We start from the raw sequence: 20,054 nt of genomic DNA on the forward strand, positions 1-20,054 counted from the left end.
TGTGTGTCCTCTTCTGAGCACTGCTCTGAGCACATCAGAGTAGTGGATTCTGCCCTTGGTGGGATGTTCTGCATGTCTCTTGGGTCCTTTTGGCCTGGTTTACAGCTATACCTTGATGTGCTGTCTTAAGATTGTGTTGCTGTTATTGTGATCTCAGCCACCCAATATCAATTGATTGAGGTGTTTCATTGATTCAGACTTAACACCTATTCATGATAACTTAAACAGCCACTTTTTTCTGTCCTGTAATCTTTTGGTCCCCTTTTCTCCTCTTATCTATGTTCCTTTTCCGATTTTTAAAATGTTTAGTCTCATATTCTTTGCTTCCTTTACTACTTACATTTTTTATAAAGACATTTGATTTGAGAGTATTTTATATTTGGCTAATTTTTCTAATTAAAGAGAATATATGACAAGTGCATAATTTTCACAGCACTGCTGTCATGATTGGTAAACTTCCCCGTGTGACTTACTGTCTAAACCCGGTGTTTTGACAGCATGTACCTTTTACACAGGAAAGGAGCTACCCACTGCAATGCTTAACGTCTTTGGAAGGCTGAGCAGCACAAAGTGGTGCCTAACAGCATCCGCATGGAGAACACCTCTCCTGGGAGAGGCTGAGATCACAAATGAGGTTCTCAAAATCAATCTTCACATCAATGGGAAAAATCAGCTCTGACGTTTCAAAGCTCACCAAATGACACTGCGGCACATTTAGAGTCTTATCCCTTACTTTATAGTTTCAGAAAGAATGTTTTCCACAACTGAGTTGATACTTAAAAACACTTTTATGAGGATAATATATATATAATGTAAACATTCTGACCATTTTTCAGCATTCAGTCAAGTGGCCTGGAATCTGTTCACATTATTGCACAATAGTCAACACCATCCATGACAGCACTCACTTCCTAACTGAATATATGTTCTCCTTGTACCAAGGGACAGTGCCCCACTGCCCCCTATCTTGGTCTCTGGGACACCCTTGTGTTCCTGCTCTGTCACTCTGCCCACTTCAACTCCCACCTTCTTTAAGTACATTTATACAATGTTTGTTCATTTACAACTAAACCAGCTTCACTAAGTAGAGTAACTTGAGTACTCAGCTAGGTGGCCCCGTGTTCCAGAATATTCTTCCATTTTAAGAGTTGATGATATTCCAGAATGTGCAGAGGCCATTGTGTATTGTTTACATATTCTTATGGTTGTAGGTGTTGAGTTGTTTCTATGTTTGAATATTTAAAGCATGGTTTTAGGAGCAGTGATGTGGAGATGACTGTTTGACTCCCTGCATGTAGAACATGTGTGTGTCTGTGTGTGTATGAGTGTGTACTGTGTGTGTGCTGGATCATGTGATATTTCGTGGTAGAATATGTTTACAAAGGTAGTTTGGAAAAATACAGATAATGAAGACAATGCAATATTTGAGAAGCATTGGAACTGTTCTGTATCTAAAAAGAGTTCGGAATAACCCAGGTTATGACAAGTGACATCCAACTCACAGGCCCCTATTGGATCCAGTGAGAAAAATGACATCCCCATAATATCTTGTAGAAGCACATGGTTTGGCTTTCTTTGATGTAATCATCATTCACATATGTCCAAGTGGATGGTTTAACAGAGGGAGTGAGACTTTGCATTGCATATAAATCAAAGACTCTACACACTCTGTCATGATAAATCACTCCAAATTCAGTGCAATTTCTCGCCTTAACAGAACTTATCCACCACTCCTACTGAAATGTTTACTGTCTTCTCCCACATGTATCTGAAAATAACAATTATACGTTTTTCAGTACAAATAAACACCAAAGGGCTGAACGAAGCATAGCTATGGATCACAAGGATGTGGATACAGTAAAATATTGGATCATCCTTCAGTGTGATTCTTGCATAGGAGACAATGCTGTCCAAGGTGGACATGACCACGAAGCAACTCATGAGCACAAGGATTGTCTGGGTGGCCCTCAGTTCTGGGGATGACACTGGAGAGAGGCTGGTGCTGTGGAGACACCGGGACTGCCTCTTGTGCCTGCACAGGAGAGCCACCATGTATCCACTGGAGAGGGCCATTATTCCTATAAAGAAGACTTCCCTGAAGGTCAGCAGGATGGATAAGCTGTGACGGAGGAAGAAGGTCATGGGAATGAAGGAGCAGGATTCTGTGACATACATAAAGTTGTCTGAGGTCCAATTGGGTGTAGCAGCAATGGAGATGAAGAGGTGGCTACTGAAGGATGAGTAGATGACCCACAGGAAGAGAAGGAAACACAGGTTGTGATGTGAGGATTTATGTTTGAATTTTGCCAAGTAGGAGCTCCTGGGGCTGAGAGTGATGGCTTGGAGGACAGTCAGCAGGCAGCTGGCACAGATGGAGAAGCCCCTCATCAACCTGTACAGGTAGATGAGCAATTTACATGTCAGGTCATCCCACCTGCCCCTCTGAGGTATAAAAATGTCAGAAGCTATGAAGCCATTGATGAGCAGAATTACCAGGTGGATTAGGGCCAGGAGACCAATGGGCAGGTCAGTGGGCTTATGTCTGTGCTCAGTAATGTGCAAGGAGATGTGGACGAGGAGAAGAAGGGCATTGGCCATGACCCCAACACCAGTCACGGTGTACACGGTGTTTCTTATGTGACTATTACTGTACAGTCTGTTGGCTTTGTTCATCTTACAAGGGAAAGAAAAATATTGTGACCACAATAACACACAAAAATGTCTTTTTTTTTCTTTTGCAAATAGGACCTCCTTCATCAATCTCATATGAACACCACTACCATGAAGAGAAAAAGAAGGTTCTTCAAACTGTATTTTCATTCCACATGAAAACTCAGTTCTGGTGCTGGGCACAGTGGTGTCTACTGAAATCCCAGTGACCCAAGTCTTTGAGGCAGGAGGATCACAAGTGTGAAGCCAGTCTGGGCATCAAGTGAGACCCTGTTTCAAAATAAAGAGTCAAAAGGACCAGGTGGAACTTGGTGCTGATGCACTTACCCACCAAGCAGCCTCCAGTACAAAATTTAAAAAAAAAACAAAAAACTATGTTCTATTCACACCCTGGAGAACGCATGTCCACGCACCACCTTATCTCAGTACCTTCCAATCTCACTGTGACATCCACAGTGGCATATATATTGATACTTCAGTTTTCTTGTACATTAAAAAATGTGGCATTTATACACAATGGAGTATTACTCTGCATTAAAAAATGACAAAACCATAGAATTTGCAGGGAAATGGATGGCATTAGAGCAGATTATGCTAAGTGAAGCTAGCCAATCCCTACAAACCAAATGCCAAATGTCTTCTTTGATATAAGGAGAGTAACTAAGAACAGAGTAGGGTCGAAGAGCATGAGAAGAAGATTAATATTAAACAGGGATGAGAGGTGGGAGGGAAAGGGAGAGAGAAGGGAAATTGCATGGAAATGGAAGGAGACCCTCAGAGTTACACAAAAGTACATACAAGAGGAAGTGAGGGGAAAGGGAAAAATAATACAAGGGGGACAAATGAATGTCAGTAGAGGGGGCAGAGAGAGAAGAGGGGAGGGGAGGGGAGGGGGGATAGTAGAGGATAGGAAAGGCAGCAGAACACAACAGACACTAGTATGGCAATATGTAAATCAATGGATGTGTAACTGATGTGATTCTGCAATCTGTATATGGGGTAAAAATGGGAGCTCATAACCCATTTGAATCAAAGTGTGAAATATGATATATCAAGAACTATGTAATGTTTTTGAACAACCAACAAAAAAAAATTTAAAAAAAAAACAGGGATGAGAGGTTGGAGGGAAAGGGAGAGAGAAGGGAAATTGCATGGAAATGGAAGGAGAACCTCAGGGTTATACAAAATTACATACAAGAGGAAGTGAGGGGAAAAGGAAAAAAACAAGGGGGAGAAATGAATTACAGTAGATGGGGTAGAGAGAGAAGAGGGGAGGGGAGGGGAAGGAAGGGGGGATAGTAGAGTTTAGGAAAAGCAGCAGAATACAACAGACACTAGTATGGCAATATGTAAATCAGTGGATGTGTAACTGATGTGATTCTGCAATCTGTATACGGGGTAAAAATGGGAGTTCATAACCCACTTGAATCAAAGTGTGAAATATGATATATCAAGAACTATGTAATGTTTTGAACAGCCAACAATAAAAAATTTAAAAAAAAGAACTATGTAAAGTTTTGAACAACCAACAATAAAAATTAAAAAAATAAATAAATATTTTACCATAGTAAAAAAAAGAAAAGAAAATTTCCTTGAATTTAATATCTGTTTATGTGATCTTTCAGTAAAAAAAGAATAAAAGTAAAATGGATATTGTTGTGCAAAAAAAAAAAATTGTCAGCCAGGTATTGTGGTGCACTCATGTAATCCCAGTGGCTCAGGAGGCTGAGATGGGACAATGGCAAGTTCAATGCTGATGTCACCAAGTTAGCAAGGACCTCAGCAACTTCCTGAGAACCTGTCTCAAAGTGAAAAATAAGAAGAGCCGGTGATTTAGAAAAAAAAAAATCACTGCTCAAAAGAAGTGCCATCTATCTTAGAATATATTTCCTTCCTATTTCCTCATGTCTGAGGTTGTCTGGGGCAAGACAGGAGCTTACTTGATTTGCCTTTTCCTGATCTTGTCTGTCAGGTGCCTAATAGGAGGTCTACAAATTGGGCCAAATTTCAGGGGGGTTGATTGCAAGAAACTGGAAGTGAGACCCTCCCAAACATGGGTGTCCACAGACTAGACCTGCATGGAGTTACTTCATATCTGCACCATGTTAATTCTGGCTTATTTCTCACCAGAACAAATGTTTGTAATATATAAAAAAGAAAATATTGATGTGTGAACTCTGATGTCAGACTGGTTGAAGTTGCAAGTCACAGCTGCCATGTACCATAACTTCTTAAGCACTCTGGGATGCTGAGGTCCAGTCATCTTAGCTGTCCATGTAAAGAGTCCTTTTATGTGAATCCTGCAGAGACTATGTGGGAAAACAGTAAAGTGTGCCTACCAACCTTGAAAGTGTTCGTGGCACATAATGAGCTCTCCAGAAATGTTGGCTTCTAATCTTATTATTATACATTTCTTCATGCACAAGACTTGGGAGAATCAATGCAGTTCTTTTAATAACAGATGAGATGTGTCCCTGCCTGAAAAGAAAGAGAAGAAAGAAATTACCACAGGACACGGGGATGCACACCCATAATCCCAGCAGGTCAGGTGCCTGAGGCAGGAGGATGTGAGTTCAAGGCCAGCCTCAGCAACTCAGCAAGACCCTGTGTCTAAATAAAATATATAAATAGGGTGGAGAGGTGGCTCAGTGGTTAATTGCTCTTGTGTTCAAACTCCAGTAAAAAAGAAAAAAAAACATAGTAGAACATTTGCACAATCTGGTTCTGAGGGCTTCAAACTTTATGTCTGTATTTGGAATCCTCTGAGGTGGCTATACATGTCACATTTTTGTTCATCCTCTGGACAGAATAACTAGCATATGTTAGAACATTCTGGAAATATTACCAAATAATACTTTTTTTTTCCTTTTCAAGACTTTACAGTCAGAGTAGTAAATAGAACTACATTTAAAACAGACTTGATATTTTAAGGTTTTAATTAAAGGACACATGTCCAGCCCATTCCTGAAAGATGAGCTCTAAGATCTTATCTCTATTACAAGTTCAAGGTGACATTTTTCTGGAATCAAATGCCCAAGACTGAAATTTATGCTGGAGAATTTGTTGAATGATCTGCTGGAACAATATTTCTTGGAGAGTGTGTGGAATGCTTTTAGATTTCATGCATGAGTAAGAACATGCAGTGTTTGTCTAAAAGGGAAATTCTCTATACAATTAGGGAAAAAGTCCTTCTTTTCCCAAATGTGGTTATGAGGAAAAATAAAGTTTTATTCTTTCGCTTATTCAGTATATTCAGGTTGCTACCATGATAAGCCCAGAAATGACACTAGGAAGATCTTCCACAAGGCACACATGATCACAGGCACAGATGTTATTCCCTTACATCTTTAAACATAAAATTACTTACATCTGTTCTTACAACAACTGTTTCATGTAGGTAAAATATACACTGATGAATCTTTAAAGAATAACTTAACATCTATGTTTAATTATAATCATTTATGTATGACATTTTAAAATAAAAATTTAGAATTTTAGTTCTAAAATTGCATTCTCTTATACCATTTGTGTGAAATGGAAACTTTGCTTTTGTTGGGTTTAATTCATGTTAAAACATGTGCAAGGCAAGCACACAGCATTGTAAAACTTTCAGTAACATGTTTAAGTCACCTGCAGATCAGAGCATTCAAGAACATGATTTTCAGTATTACTTCAAAATATGTAGTTGTGAAAACATGAAAGTTTTAGAAAAAAGTAGGAATGAGAAGAAGTCAGGAGTTTTCAAAAATATTCAGAAATTAAGACCCCAGTTCATTGTTGCTTCAAAAATAACAGAAAGTCCTATCTGTCTGAAGGTAAAACTGCAAAGTAGCAGCATGAAAAATGAGTCTCCTTTCTCCAGAGCATGAAGGAACGTTAACAAACACTTTTCAAAACAAAAAAAAAAAAAAAAAAGTGTAGACCCAGGAGGAATTACGTACTTATGAATCTATCCAGATGTGTGCAAAGGGTTTATTTTTCCTACCAGAAATTGAACCCAGGAGTCCTCAACCAACGATACACAGCCCAAGGCCCCTCCCTCGTTTTTATTTTGAGACAGGGTCTCACTAAGTTTCCAAGAGCCTTGCTAATTTCCTGAGGTTGACTTTGAATTCACAACACTCATGCCTCAATCTCTGGGACCCTGGGATTACCGTGTCCATCTTCCATCTAAATTTCAGATCACATCATAATGTATCAGCAAATCATACATTCAATACAGAATACTTATTCACCTAAATATCATACAATATGTAAGTGACTTTAAAAAGTATGTAGCTACATCTGTGTTAATAGCTCATTGACATTAGAATGAGTTCTAGTGAATAATAATGAATCTTTTATAAAAATGAGCTAAAAGAAATTGTCCAGCATGTCCTCTCCCAGCCATGCATCTGCCACTAACACCTTTCTAGCACAGAAGAGCCCAGAGGCTCAGGACCAGGATGAAACTTTCTGCTTCCCTGCAGAGTAATGAAGGGGCCTCCTAACCTGTGGCTCTTAGCAATGTGATGGTATTCAGTTAACACACTATTCAAAGAAAACTACATTAGAAAGACTGCAACTTTCATAGAGAGGGACATAAGTCACTGGGGAAGTATGTGGTCTGGTTACAGTGGTGCACACCTGTAATCCCAGCAGTTTGGGAGGCTGAGACTGAAGGATCACAAGTTTGAGGCCAGCCTCAGCAACTTAAAGAGGCCCTAAGCACGTTAGTGATACCCTGTCTCTAAATAAAATGTGAAAAGTTCTGGGGTTGTGGTTCAAGGGGTCAAGCACTCCTGGGTTCCATCCCTGGTACCAAAATAATAATAATACCAGCAGCAGCAAAGGAGCACACTTTGATTCACGGTTGCCACATAGTTCAACTTTACCATGGTTCCCATGGCTAAAGTAAGATGGACAAGTGAAATGTGGGAGGGGGACTCATCCTGCTTTAAGTGGGTTAGGATCTCAGGAAAAATTGGGCGGGAAGTTCTTCTCTGTGGCAGAGATCTAGCTGGGAAACTCTGACGAGCACTAAGGAGAAACAGCTTGTGCATCAGGGAGGGCACCACCACCCACAGCCAGGTGCCCTGCTGGGTGCAGAGCCAGTGTGACATATATAAGGACCAAGGAGGTGAAAATCCTGGAGAATACTCGGGTGAATGAGTGGCAGCTATTTCCAGAAAATAAGGCTAAAAATAATCCATTGTTTCTATAAACTGGAAGGATTTAAGTACAGCTCGGGGTTCACACTTACAGAGAGACCCTAAGAATATTTAAAGTCTGTATTCAGAATCATTAAAAGAAAAATTAGTTTTCTAACAACAATAGGGAACAGCAAATTAGATTCATTACAGACCCTAAGCTTTCATCAGTGGGAAACCCAAACTTACCTGCAGGAGGATCTGTTCCCCTGATGACATGAGTCAAGTCTGGTTTGTTTTAGGAAGAAGAAAAGAAGATAGATTCACTTTTTTTCTGGAAGTGCATTTGCATGAAATAGGACCTGAAAATACACACCAGGACAGAATGAGTTTTGGATGTGGAGGGAAAGGCACACTCACACACTGCTGGTGGGACTGCAAATTGGTGCAGCCAATCTGGAAAACAGTGTGGAGATTCCTTGGAAATCTGGGAATGGAACCACCATCTGACCCAGCTATCCTTCCCCTCGGTCTATACCCACAGGACTTAAAAACAGCATATTACAGGGACACAGCCACACTGATGTTTATAGCAGCACAATTCACAATAGCTAAACTGTGGAGCCAAACTAGATGCCCTTCAGTGAATGAACAGATAAAAAAAATGTGGCATATATAATCAAAGGCCTTTCAGACACTTTCATTATTAGGAAAAGGGCAAAAAGAATTTTTAAGTGAATAATGAAAAGAAAGAAGATTAATGGACACAAATATTCTTCTTATCTAGCTATAGATAATAATGTTACCTTGTCATTGGGGAAGGAGAAGGACACCACAATCGGATTCACTGGTATTTTCCTGGGATAGTGACACAGGACCACTGTTTTCTCACTTGAAATTTGCTCATGGGCAGAGCACACACTATGGAGTGGCACCATTCACTTTTAAATTGTGAGATTAAATGTAGGACAAGAAAGATTGTATGGGAAAATTCAATAGATGCCTGTGGCCATGTGAGGTTGCCCTCATTACCTTCTGGGCTATATAAAATTATTGTTTTTAATTCCTCAGAGTCCAGTAGTCGCAGATCAGTAATATTCTATTTGTTCAGGAAGATGAGAGAAGGAAATCTGAGTATTTTTAGTACAAAGCAGACAAGGCGACTTATTACATCCCTGATTATTGTTTTAGGAGTAAATAGCATATCAAACAGGGAAACACATATGTAACATGAGCACTGCTATAGTTGCTAGAAGGAAATTAAATAGAAAACTGAGATAATTGGCACTTCCTATTGAAAATAGCACCTAAATTTCTGTGTCTCAATGGATGATGCAACCTAGGAAGATCTCCTTCCTCACATTTCACAGAGCACCTTAGTCTTCTTAAATATAGGGGTGTCTTAAGCTACCAAAAACCTCACTCCTAGACACAATTTGCCCTTTGCAACCTCCTCCTACAAGCTTCAGGTACTCACTCACTATCTCTGTTGAACGGAGAGGCACTTACCTGGATGGATGCAGAGCACTTGGTGCACCCAAACAAAACCTGCATGGTTATAAGGAAAGGGTGATTTGAGCTCATCTCTCTGCAGCCTGCAATATTAGTGTCTGTACTAAGATGACAAGATCCCACTGGGGAGCACAGAACTATGGAGTCCCCAGTGGAACATTTCTCTTGTCCCCTTGATTTGATTCTATTCAGGATAACAACCATCTGGGGAGAGGTGCTCAAAATTTCCTATGAGTTCCCTTGACAAAAGAAAGTGCATCCCAATCTTGTAGACAACTCCAAGTTCTCTTACTTTGATTCAAAGTTCAAATTAACCTGTACCCATTTCACATGTTGTGATACCTGGATTCTGGGGGTGAGAGGTCCCTAGATCCTCCTGAGGCTCTGTAGATCCTCTCCCTGTGACGTCTGACAGATGCCCTCTTCCCCATTCCATTTTCACGTGAACCACCTAGTTTCCTAACATTGCTACTCATATACTCCATGATTTCCATACAGAAAATTCCAGGATTCATACTGCATCACATGAAAGTACTCTTGAAACAATACAGAAAAACCAGAGGCAGATCTGGAGGCTTGGGTTGAGGGAGTAGCAGGCAGGTGGCACCTACTTGCAGGAGAGGCAGAGTCTTCACTGGATTCCACTCCGTTGGGAATCTAAGTGATCATCCTTCAGCTTTATCCTCATCAATGGAGACAGGAAAAAGGCTCACTCTTCCTCTGGAAGGAACAATCAAAATGTTTGTTTGTTTATTATTTAATTTTTTTTAAGTTTGACATGATATCATTTTTATTTTATTTATTTATTTTTATGGGGTGCTGAGGATCCAACCCAGGGCCTTGCACATGCTAGGTGAGTGCTGTATCGTCAAGCAAAAATGCCAGCCCAGTTTCTTATGTAATTTATACAAAATTACATAAAAATATATGAGACCTGGAAAAAAATGGAAGTCCATCACCTACAAACCTAAAATAAACACAAAAATTTTAAGTATATCTTGCGATGTTCCAGGTATTGGAATTAGATGATAATGCTCTAAAAAGACCTGTAATCAATGTAATAATAGTTCATCCTGGTACAGTAGATTAAAAGATTAGTTATGTCCTGAGAAAAATGGAAAATTAAAGGTATCAAATGAAAATGCAAAGAACTAAAAATATAGTATCTAAAATGTGCAATCTCACATTTAGCTGGGTGCAGTGGCGCACACCCATCATCCCAGCAGCTGAGGAGGCTGAGGCAGAAGGATTGTGAGTTCAAAGCCAGCCTCAGCAACAGCAAGGCCCTAAGCAATTTAGTGAGACCTGTCTCTAAATAAAATGCAAAACAGGACTGGGGACAGGGCTCAGTGGTCAAGTGCCACTGAGTCCAATCCCTGTTACAAAAAAATCACATTTACTGGACTGGATAGATTTGAAACTGTAGAAGAAAACTTCTGGGAACTGAAAAACAGGTTACTATGTATCCATCGTCAGAGTAAGAAATCCAAATTAAAGTTTTAGGACCATGGATGTAGGTTGGTGGTAAAGTCTGGGCTTAGCATGACCAGGCCCTAGGTTCAATCCCCAGCATCTAAAAATGTACATAAAAATATTTAGAAAATGAAGTGATCTGAAGTATATTATATGTAAGCATTCTAATCTATGGATATTTAGAAAGCTGAAATGAGGGCTTGGGTTGTGGCTCAGAGCTAGAGCACTCGCCTAGCATGTTCAAGGCCCTGGGTTCAATCCTCAACACCTCATAAAAATAAATAAAATAAAGGTATGGCGTCCAACTACAATTAAAAAAATAAATATTTATTATTATTTTGTATTTATATATGACAGCAGAATTCACTACAATTCATAGTACACATATAGAGCACAATTTTTCATATCTCTGGTTGTATACAATGTATATTCACACCAAATTGTGTCTTCATACATGTACTTTGGATAATGATGTCCATCACATTCCACCATCCTTGCTTACCCCCTGCCCCCTCCTTTCCCTCCCACCCCTCTGCCCTATCTAGAGTTCATCTATTCCTCCCATGCTCCCCCTCCCTACTGTAAGTCAGCCTCCTTATATCAGAGAAAACATTCAGCATTTGTTTTTTGGGGATTGGCTAATTTCACTTAGCATTATCTTCTCCAACACCATCCATTTACCTACAAATACTATGATTTTATTCCCTTTTATTGCTGAGTAATATTCCATAGTGTATATATGCCACATTTTTTATCCATTCATTCACTGAAGGGCATCTAGGTTGGTTCCACAGATTAGCTATTGTAAATTGTGCTGCTATAAACATTGATGTGGCTGTGTCCCTGTAGTATGCTGTTTTTAAGTCCTTTGGGTATAGTCTGAGGAGAGGGATAGCTGGGTCAAATAGTGGTTTCATTTCCAGATTTCCAAGGAATCTCTATACTGCTTTCCATGTTGGCTGTACCAATTTGCAGTCCCACCAGCAGTGTATGAGTGTACCTTTTCCCCCACATCCTCACCAACACTTGTTTGTCTTCATAGGAGCTGCCATTCTGAATGGAGTGAGATGATATGTTAGAGTGGTTTTCATTTGCATTTCTCAGATTGCTAGAGATGATGAGCATTTATATATATATATATATATATATATATAGTTGTTGATTGATTGTATGTCATCTTCTGAGAACTGTCTGTTCACGTCCTTGGCCCATTTGTTGATTAGGTTATTTGTTTTTTGGTGCTTAGCTTTTTGAGTTCTTTACAAACCCTAGAGATTAGTGCTCTATCTGATGCGTGAGGGGTAAAAATTGGCTCCTAAGATGCAGGGTTTCTATTCACCCCACAGATTGTTTCTTTTGCTGAGAAAAAAAAAAATTAGTTTGAATCCATCCCATTTATTGATTCTTGGTTTTAATTCTTGTGCTATAGGAGTCTTATTAAGGAATTTGGAACCTCATCCCACATGATGGAGATTAGGGACTTTTTCTTTTATTAGATGCAGGGTCTCTGGTTTTATTCCCAGGTCCTTGATCCATTAAAATAAACCTGAAATGAAAAAAAAAGTGGGGAGGGGGGATTTTGGTTGCAGGTTGTTCATTCCAGCTCTTAGTTGGTTGGTTTTCTGTTGTTTTGTTTTTGGCATTAGTATGGAACCCAGGGGCACTTAACCTCTGAGCCCCAGCCCAAGCCCCTTTCATTTTTATTTAGAGACAATGCCTCATTGAGTTGCCTAGGGCCTCACTAAGTTGCTGAGGCTGGCCTCCAACTTTTGATCCTCCTGCGTCAGTCTCCCAAGCTGCTGGAATAACAGTTATGCACCACCCAACCTGGATTCATTCAGGTATTTAATATAAAAGTGTTATTTAGGAATACTTTTATATTTACATAAAGTTTACCAAAACAGCAGAGGAATTTCCTAAATATCCTCCCCCTGGGAAGGAGAAATCCATCCTCCAATTTACAAATTTAGCATTACTGTGTGCATTGGATTGCTAGAGCTATCACATCAGAATACCACAGACTGAGTGCTCAAAAGGTCTGAAATCCAAGATGAATGTGTCCTTAGATTTGCTTCCTCCTGTGACCTCTCTTCTTGACTTGCAGATGGCCCCCTGGGGTTGTGTCCTTTTCTGGTCTCCACTCTGAGCATTGTCTGTATCCAAATCTCTTCTTACAAGGACGTGAGTCACACCATTTTAGGACAAAGCCATGTGAACTTGTGTGAATGAACTGTAACTATATTAGTAAAGGTTCTGCCTTCCAATGTTACCACAGTATCAAGGTCTAAGAGTTAGGACTTGAATGTAGGAAGTTTGAGAGTACATGAGCCAGACTGTGACACTGGGTGCCAAACCAAGAACTGACATCAAACACTACCCCTAACAAATAAGAATTATTTTTTGAATTTCACATTTTTTGTGAGTAATTTATTCATATGCACAAAGGAAAGTAAAGTACCATTCATTCTACTGTCTTCTATATTCAGATTGCCCCTCCCTTTCCTTCATTCCCCTTTGACAAATCTAATATACTTCCATTCTTTCCTACCCCTACCCCACTTATTGTGAGATAGCATCCACATACTAGAGAAAGCATTGGGCCTTTAGTTTGGGGGAATGAATAACTTCAATTAGCATGACAGTCGCCCATTCCATCCACTGACTGGCACTGCATATCACTCCTCTTTGTTTGGGTATATTCCATTGAGTGTATGTAGCCCATTTTTTCACCCATTCATCTGGTGAAGGGCACCTGTGTTGGTTCCAGAGTGAGCGGTTGTGAATTGAGCTGGTGTGAACATTAATGTGCCTGCATCAGTATAGTACACTGATTTTAAGTCCTCTGGGTGTATGCTGAAGAGAGGGGTAATTGGGACACATGGTGGTTCCATTCCCAGTTTCCTGAGGAATCTCCACACTGCTTTCCAGATTTGCACCAGTTTGCAGTTCCATGGCCATGGATGAGTGTAACTTTTCCCCCACATCCTCATCGACACTTATTGTTACTTGTATTCTTCATAATTGCCATTCTGACTGGCATGAGATGAAATCTCAGTATAGTTTTAGACTGCATTTCTCTAATTGCTAGAAAAAACAACAACAAAAAAAAACCTCAAGAAATGTTGAACATTTTTTTTTCCTATATTTGTTGACCATTAGTATTTCTCTCTCTATGAAGTGTCTGCTCGTTTTCTTTGCCCATTTATGGATTGGGTCATTTGTTTTTTGTGGTGTTCAGTTTTATGAGTTATATCCTGGAGATTAGTGCTCTGAGATGTGGGTGGCAAAGATGTTCTCCCATTCTGTAAACTCTCTCTTCCCATTCTTGATCATTTCCCTTGCTGTAAAGAAGCTCTGAAGTTTGGTTTCATGCCATTTATTTATTCTTGATTGAACTTTTTGCACTTTAGGAGTTTTGTTGAGAAAGTTGGTTCTTAAGCCAACATGAGGTAGATTTGGGTCTCTGGGTCTCTGGTCTAATGCCTAAGTTCTTGATCCACTTAGAATTGGGTTTTGTGCAGGGTGAGAGACAGGGGTTTAATTGCATGTGGCTACATGTGGATTTCCAGTTTTCCCCACTCCATTTTTTGGAGAGGTTATCATTTCTCCAAGGGTTGTTTTCAGCACCTTTGTCTAGTATGAGGTAACTGTACTTCTGTGGATTCTTCTCTGTGTCTTCTGTTCTTACCATTGGTCTACCTGTCTGCTTGGTGCCCATACACCATGCCGTTTTTGATACTGTAGCACTGTAGTATAATTTAAGGTCTCTTTTTGTGATGCTTCCTGCTTCATTTTTATTGCTAAGGATTTGTTTGGCTATTCTGGGCCTCTTGTTTTTTCCAAATGAATTTCATGACTGATTATTTCTATTCCTATGGAAAATGTTACTGGGATTTTTATAGGAACAGCATTCAATCTGTGTAAGCGCTTCTGGTAATATGGCCATTTTGCAAATGTTAATTTGGCCTACCCAAGATCATGGAAGATCTTTCCATCTACTAAGGTCTTCTTAAATTTTATTCTTTAGGGTTCTGTATTTTCATTGTAGAAGCCTTTTATCTCTTTGTTAGATTGATTCCCAAATTTTTTTTTTTTTTGAGGCTAGTGTGAATGGGGTAGTTTTCCTAATTTCTTTTTCAGGCAATTCATCACTGATGTATAGGAATGCAATTGAATTATAGGTGTTGATTTTACATCCCGCTATTTTGCTAAATTTATTTGTGAGTTCTAGAAGTTTTCTAGTGGAGAATTTTGGTTTCTCTAAATACAGAATCATGTCATCAGCAAATAAGGATAGTTTGAGTTCTTTTTCTCTTTATGCCCCTTTAATTTCTTTCTTCTGTCAACCTGCTCTGGCTAGAGTTTCAAGATGATGTTGAATAAGAAGTGGTGAAACAGGACATCCTTGTCTTGTACCAGAATTTCAAGAGAATATGCTTTCAATCTTTCTATTTAGGATGATGTTGGCATTGGGTTTAGCATATATAGCTTTTACAATATATGTTCCTTATATCCCTGGTTCTTCTAGAATTTTGAACATGAATGCTTGCTGTACTCTATCAAAGTTTTTTCTGCATCTATTGAGATAATACGATTCTTGTCTCTAAGTCTATTGATATGATGTATTACATTTATTGATTTCCATTATGTTGAACCAAACTTGCATCCTTTAGATGAACCCCTCTTGATCGTAGTCCACTAGATTTTTTAAATGTTTTTGTATGCAGTTTGCCAGAATTTTATTATGAATTTTTGCTTCTAAGTTCATCAAGGATATTGGTCTGTTTGAGAAGGGCATCCTGGGCCATCCTGATGAGGGAGAGGCCCTGTGTCTGTGCCCCGATTTCCTAGACTATGTGGTCCTGGCAGATGTGAGTGGGGTGAGGCACAGCTGGAAGGGGACAGGTTCAGAGGAATTTTTTTAACTTGATTTTATGAAATGTCCACATTTTCTGAATGTTTTCTAACAAAACTGATGAATTAGCACAGAAATAGCAACATTGCATTCTTTATAAAACATCTACCTGTGAACCATGGAGGGCACTGTGTCTCTCACTGATACACATGAGTGTGACCTGCACAGTGTGCAGATGGCCAGCTGCTTCTCTGCCTGCTGTGTCCTGGGGCTGCAGGGAGCTAATGCCTGTGGGGGGCCCATGACATCATCTGACTCTGCCACTTCCTGTCAACAGCATTGAGGGGACAGGAGATAAGGTTTCCAGCTCTAACTAGGAAGTTTCTCCTGTAGAAAAAAAGTTTTCCACTGGCTTTCAGGTAAAACTCCTCTGACAACACAGTTCCCTTCCCTTCTCAATCTGTCCCTCCCTCCCATGAAGGTGCGGGAAGGGCTGCATCCTCTGGGCCATGCTGAAACCCAGTCCTGAGCCCTCTGTCCACAGAGGACTCCAATACGCTATTCCTCCTGGTTTTCTGATACTGTACATTTTATTTTCTTAAACCATATTTAAAAAATTTATATTTCATAACATGATAGGAGGGAATACTAGTTATTTCATTTTCTGTGATTTTTAAAAGGCATCTTCAAATGTTGTACATCCAGTTTATGTTGTTTTAAGGGACTTTGGGGATAAAGATGTGTATTTCTTCAAATACACATCCAGAAATAGGCATTTCTATGATTAGCTACACAGAAGTGAGAGAAACCATGTAGCACTGTGCCTACTAATAACCATCTGTTACTTTTAAAATATGGAGACTCCTAGACCACTATATTAGCATTTTTCTTTTGTTCTCTTGAGCACACCAAGGGAGCAAATCTAATTTTGCTGAAGATATGAATGGAGAAATATATATACTTTTAAAATAATTTAATCATTTGGAAGAGCTTTAATTTCCCTAATATGACTACTTAATTTTAATTTTAGACAATGGCACTTCCTCAAAGATTTCAAAGCAATTATTTAACTAGTCATGAAAGACTTAAGTTGTCTGCACTCTTTGACAATTTTTCTCACCGTTAAACTGATTTTTATCAAACTATAATTTTCTAGGTAGCTGTGAAAATAACCTATATTCTTGCCCTCTTCTTTTTCAGATGATAAAATGCGGCAAGATGTTACGAGTCTCAGTGTAAACATTAAAACTGAAATAAAGTGAATATCTTTTCTCTGTAGGAAAATATTTCATAGGGATGTCATTACCAAATTGTCTGGTATAACTTTTCATCTCCCTTCTCTGGAGAATTATCATTCCTAACTAAGATATGAAACTTGCTATCTATGGAAACTCCTCTCTCAGCATGAGGTTGGATTCCTGCCTCCTAATTAAAACACTGGAAATTATGACCTCCAATCATACTGATATTGTGCAGGAGGTAGTGGCACAAACCTGTAATCCCAGCATTTTGGAAGGCCAAACAGGAGGATTACTCATTAGAGGCAAGCCTCAGCAACATAGCAAAGCCCTACGCAACTTATTGATACCCTGTCTCAAAATAACAAAGTAAAAAGGCCTGTAATGTGGCTCAGTGGATAAGCACCCTTGGGTGCAATCTCCAGTACAAAAAGATAGTTTTTAAATTGTGATTATTTTTCATCCTTTTTTCCATGTGCCAAATAACGGACAGAAAAGAAAATTTAGAATATGATCCGTCTAATCACTGTTGGTTCTGCTCACTTACATGTGTTTTTTCTAGTGTAATTAAATATATGTAAAATATTTTAAGTGGTTAAGCAACCTTAGGTTCAATCTCTGATATATATATATATATATATATATATATATATATATATATATATATATATATATATATATATATATCAATCAATAAATGCAAGAATTCGGATTGCAGAGCCAACGTTTTGATATCTGGTCTGTAAGCTGGTGATGAACAACCAAGACACTAGAGGGACAGAGCTGTACAAGACTGTCCCCTTGACACCCTTTCCTTGAGAGTTCTCTGTGGATGTCCCTGCAATCTGTCGCACTGGAGTCCCCTTCAAATGCCATGTACTCAGCTTTTGGTCAGGTGGCTGCACATGCCCAGGCAGATCCATGGTGGCCCTGGCCATTAAAGCATAAAGACCCAAAGGAGATGCTGTGCCTGAGTGCTGAGAGGTCTGGAGGGGGGTGTCAGGAGGACCCCCATGTCTTGAAGTGGGCAATCTTTGGGGTCGTGATGTTGAAGTTGGTGATGGTGGCGAGGAGGAGTTGATCTTCCTTTTATTCTAAGGCGTTGACCATCTGCTTCTTCTCCCAGGAAAATAAAGATGACCCAAAGCAGCACACTTTACATTTTTCTTGCTGTAAGAAATGCCCTTTCTTTCCAAATTGTCATCGGGATCACAGCCAACATCTTCCTGTTCCTCTTCCACGTCCTCGCATTCCTTCTCCAGCACAGGATCAGGCCCACGGACATGGCCATCACTCACCTGGCCATGATTCATCTGCTGATACTCATAATTAGGGCACACCTGGACCCAGGCATTTTGGGGTTCAGGACTTTTGGAATGACTTCACATGTAAAGCCATCATCTACCTGTACAGGCTGATGAGGAGCCTGTCTGTCACCACCACCTGCCTGCTGAGTGTCCTGCAGGCCACCACCCTCAGCCCCAGAAGCTCCTTTCTGACCAAGTCCAAGCATATGTCCCCACAGTGCAGTGCGTGGACCTTGGTCCCTCTCTGGATGTTCAATGTGTTCTTCAATGTCCGCATCTTGGTCTCCATGGGAGGCCCCTCCAATGACACAGCAGCTTTCCAGTTTGTCTCTGAGTCCTGCACTGTCACCCCCACAGGTCACTACTTCAGGATCTTGTTCTCCCTGGTAGGAATACTCTGAGACATCTTCCCATGGGGCTTATTGACCTCTCCAGTGGGTACATGGTGGCTCTCCTGTGCAGGCATAAGAGGCAGTGCCAGCACCTCCACAGCACCAGCCTTTCCCCAAGAGTCTCCCCGGAACTGAGGGCCACCAGGACCATCCTGCTGCTCCTGGGACTCTTTGTGCTCATGTACTTTGTGGACTGTGTGTTCTCCTCCTCTTCAGGACAGATGCACAGGGAGGATCCCACTCGTCTGGGGGTCCAGATGCTGGTGGGAAACAGCTATGCTACCCTCAGTGCCTTGTTGCTGATCTGTGCTGAAAAACGAATCATCAATTTCTTCCAATCCACACTGGGGAAGGAGAGGAAACGTTTACACAGTGCCAGATAACCCCTCCTTTTCTCACCTCCCACTTTACTTCTGAATTTCCACAAATGTTTTTGGAAGGCTGAGACAGGAGGATTGCAAGTTGGAGGCCATCCTCAGCAACTTAGCAAAGCCCAAAGCAACTCAGTGAGACCCTGTCTCTAAATAAAATAGAAAAAGGGCTGGGGATGGGGCTCCCCGTGGTAAAGTGGAACTGGGTTCAATCGCTGGTATGTAAATTTTAAAAAAAGACTAAATCCCCGATTTAGTATGCATGACCTTACTATGCATCACCAAAGCAGATATCATTCACTGTCCATGGTATACAAAGTGTGCTCATGCTTGGCTGGAAAAATTCATGCTGGAAGAACTATTTTGCTTCATCATAGCAAGAGAAAAAAAAATATGCATAAGTACAACTCTGTGTGCCTGAATATAATTAGTGTTTTGATGCTTTCTTTCATTACAGCAACAAATATCAATTAAGATCATCAATTCCCTCATTGTAACTCCTCAATTTTTTCAAAATACAACTATCCCTTTTTCCTCCACATATTTGTTTTCATTCATATTTTCATATATTAATTTTTTCAATATAATTTTATGTGTCTCTGAACAACAAGCCCATAGTGAGCATAGGTAATCAAGAGTCAGAGTACAGGAGAGAGTCAGGTAGAAAACAGATCTCATTTACATCCCAGTTCTTTTTCTGTGGGCCTTGCAACCTCGAACTAGTGGCCTCTTTCAGTCTCATTGGAAGGCTTCAGAGATTAGCCTGATGCCTGCATGAGGAAAATATGTAAATGTATGAAGCATGCCATGAGAAAAAAATAGAGTAACAGCTAACTTCTGTGTGCACACACATTATGTGTATATATTTACTTGCCACAGTCTGGCTGGGCACAATCAGGAGCCACTTGTCAAAAGAAACTAACTTTTTTTTAGAACCACACAAACCAAACAAAACAGCCTCTCAGGAAAAACCCACAGAGCCCAACTGCCACCACCGGCTTCCCACAAGCCTCTCTCTCCGACACAAGCCTCTCTCCACCTCACCCAATCCGCCTGCTCTTGAGGCCGATTGGCTGGGTCATGTGGGTGGAGCCAAAAAAGTCCCCC

The 20,054-nt window shown here is 40.1% G+C and overlaps 1 protein-coding gene and 1 pseudogene across 1 annotated transcript; one reads left to right on the forward strand and one right to left on the reverse strand.

Annotated features, from left to right (window-relative positions):
* Positions 1-1,710: 1,710 nt before the first annotated feature.
* On the reverse strand, positions 1,711-9,353 carry LOC124107589 (vomeronasal type-1 receptor 94-like). Its single transcript, XM_046465760.1, has 4 exons — positions 9,309-9,353; positions 8,832-8,898; positions 4,940-4,956; positions 1,711-2,673 (listed from the first exon to the last, which is right to left on the reverse strand). Exons 1-4 carry the CDS (start codon positions 9,351-9,353, stop codon positions 1,711-1,713), a joined length of 1,092 nt encoding a protein of 363 aa, XP_046321716.1.
* Positions 9,354-10,818: 1,465 nt separating this feature from the next.
* LOC124107590 (vomeronasal type-1 receptor 90-like) lies at positions 10,819-18,959 on the forward strand (annotated as a pseudogene).
* The last annotated feature ends 1,095 nt before the right edge of the window (positions 18,960-20,054 follow it).

Source organism: Marmota monax, unplaced genomic scaffold, assembly GCF_021218885.2.
Source record: "Marmota monax isolate L192 unplaced genomic scaffold, Marmota_monax_Labrador192_F-V1.1 WCK01_AAM20220418_F8-fsc01121, whole genome shotgun sequence".
NCBI classification, from domain to species: Eukaryota; Metazoa; Chordata; class Mammalia; order Rodentia; family Sciuridae; genus Marmota; species Marmota monax.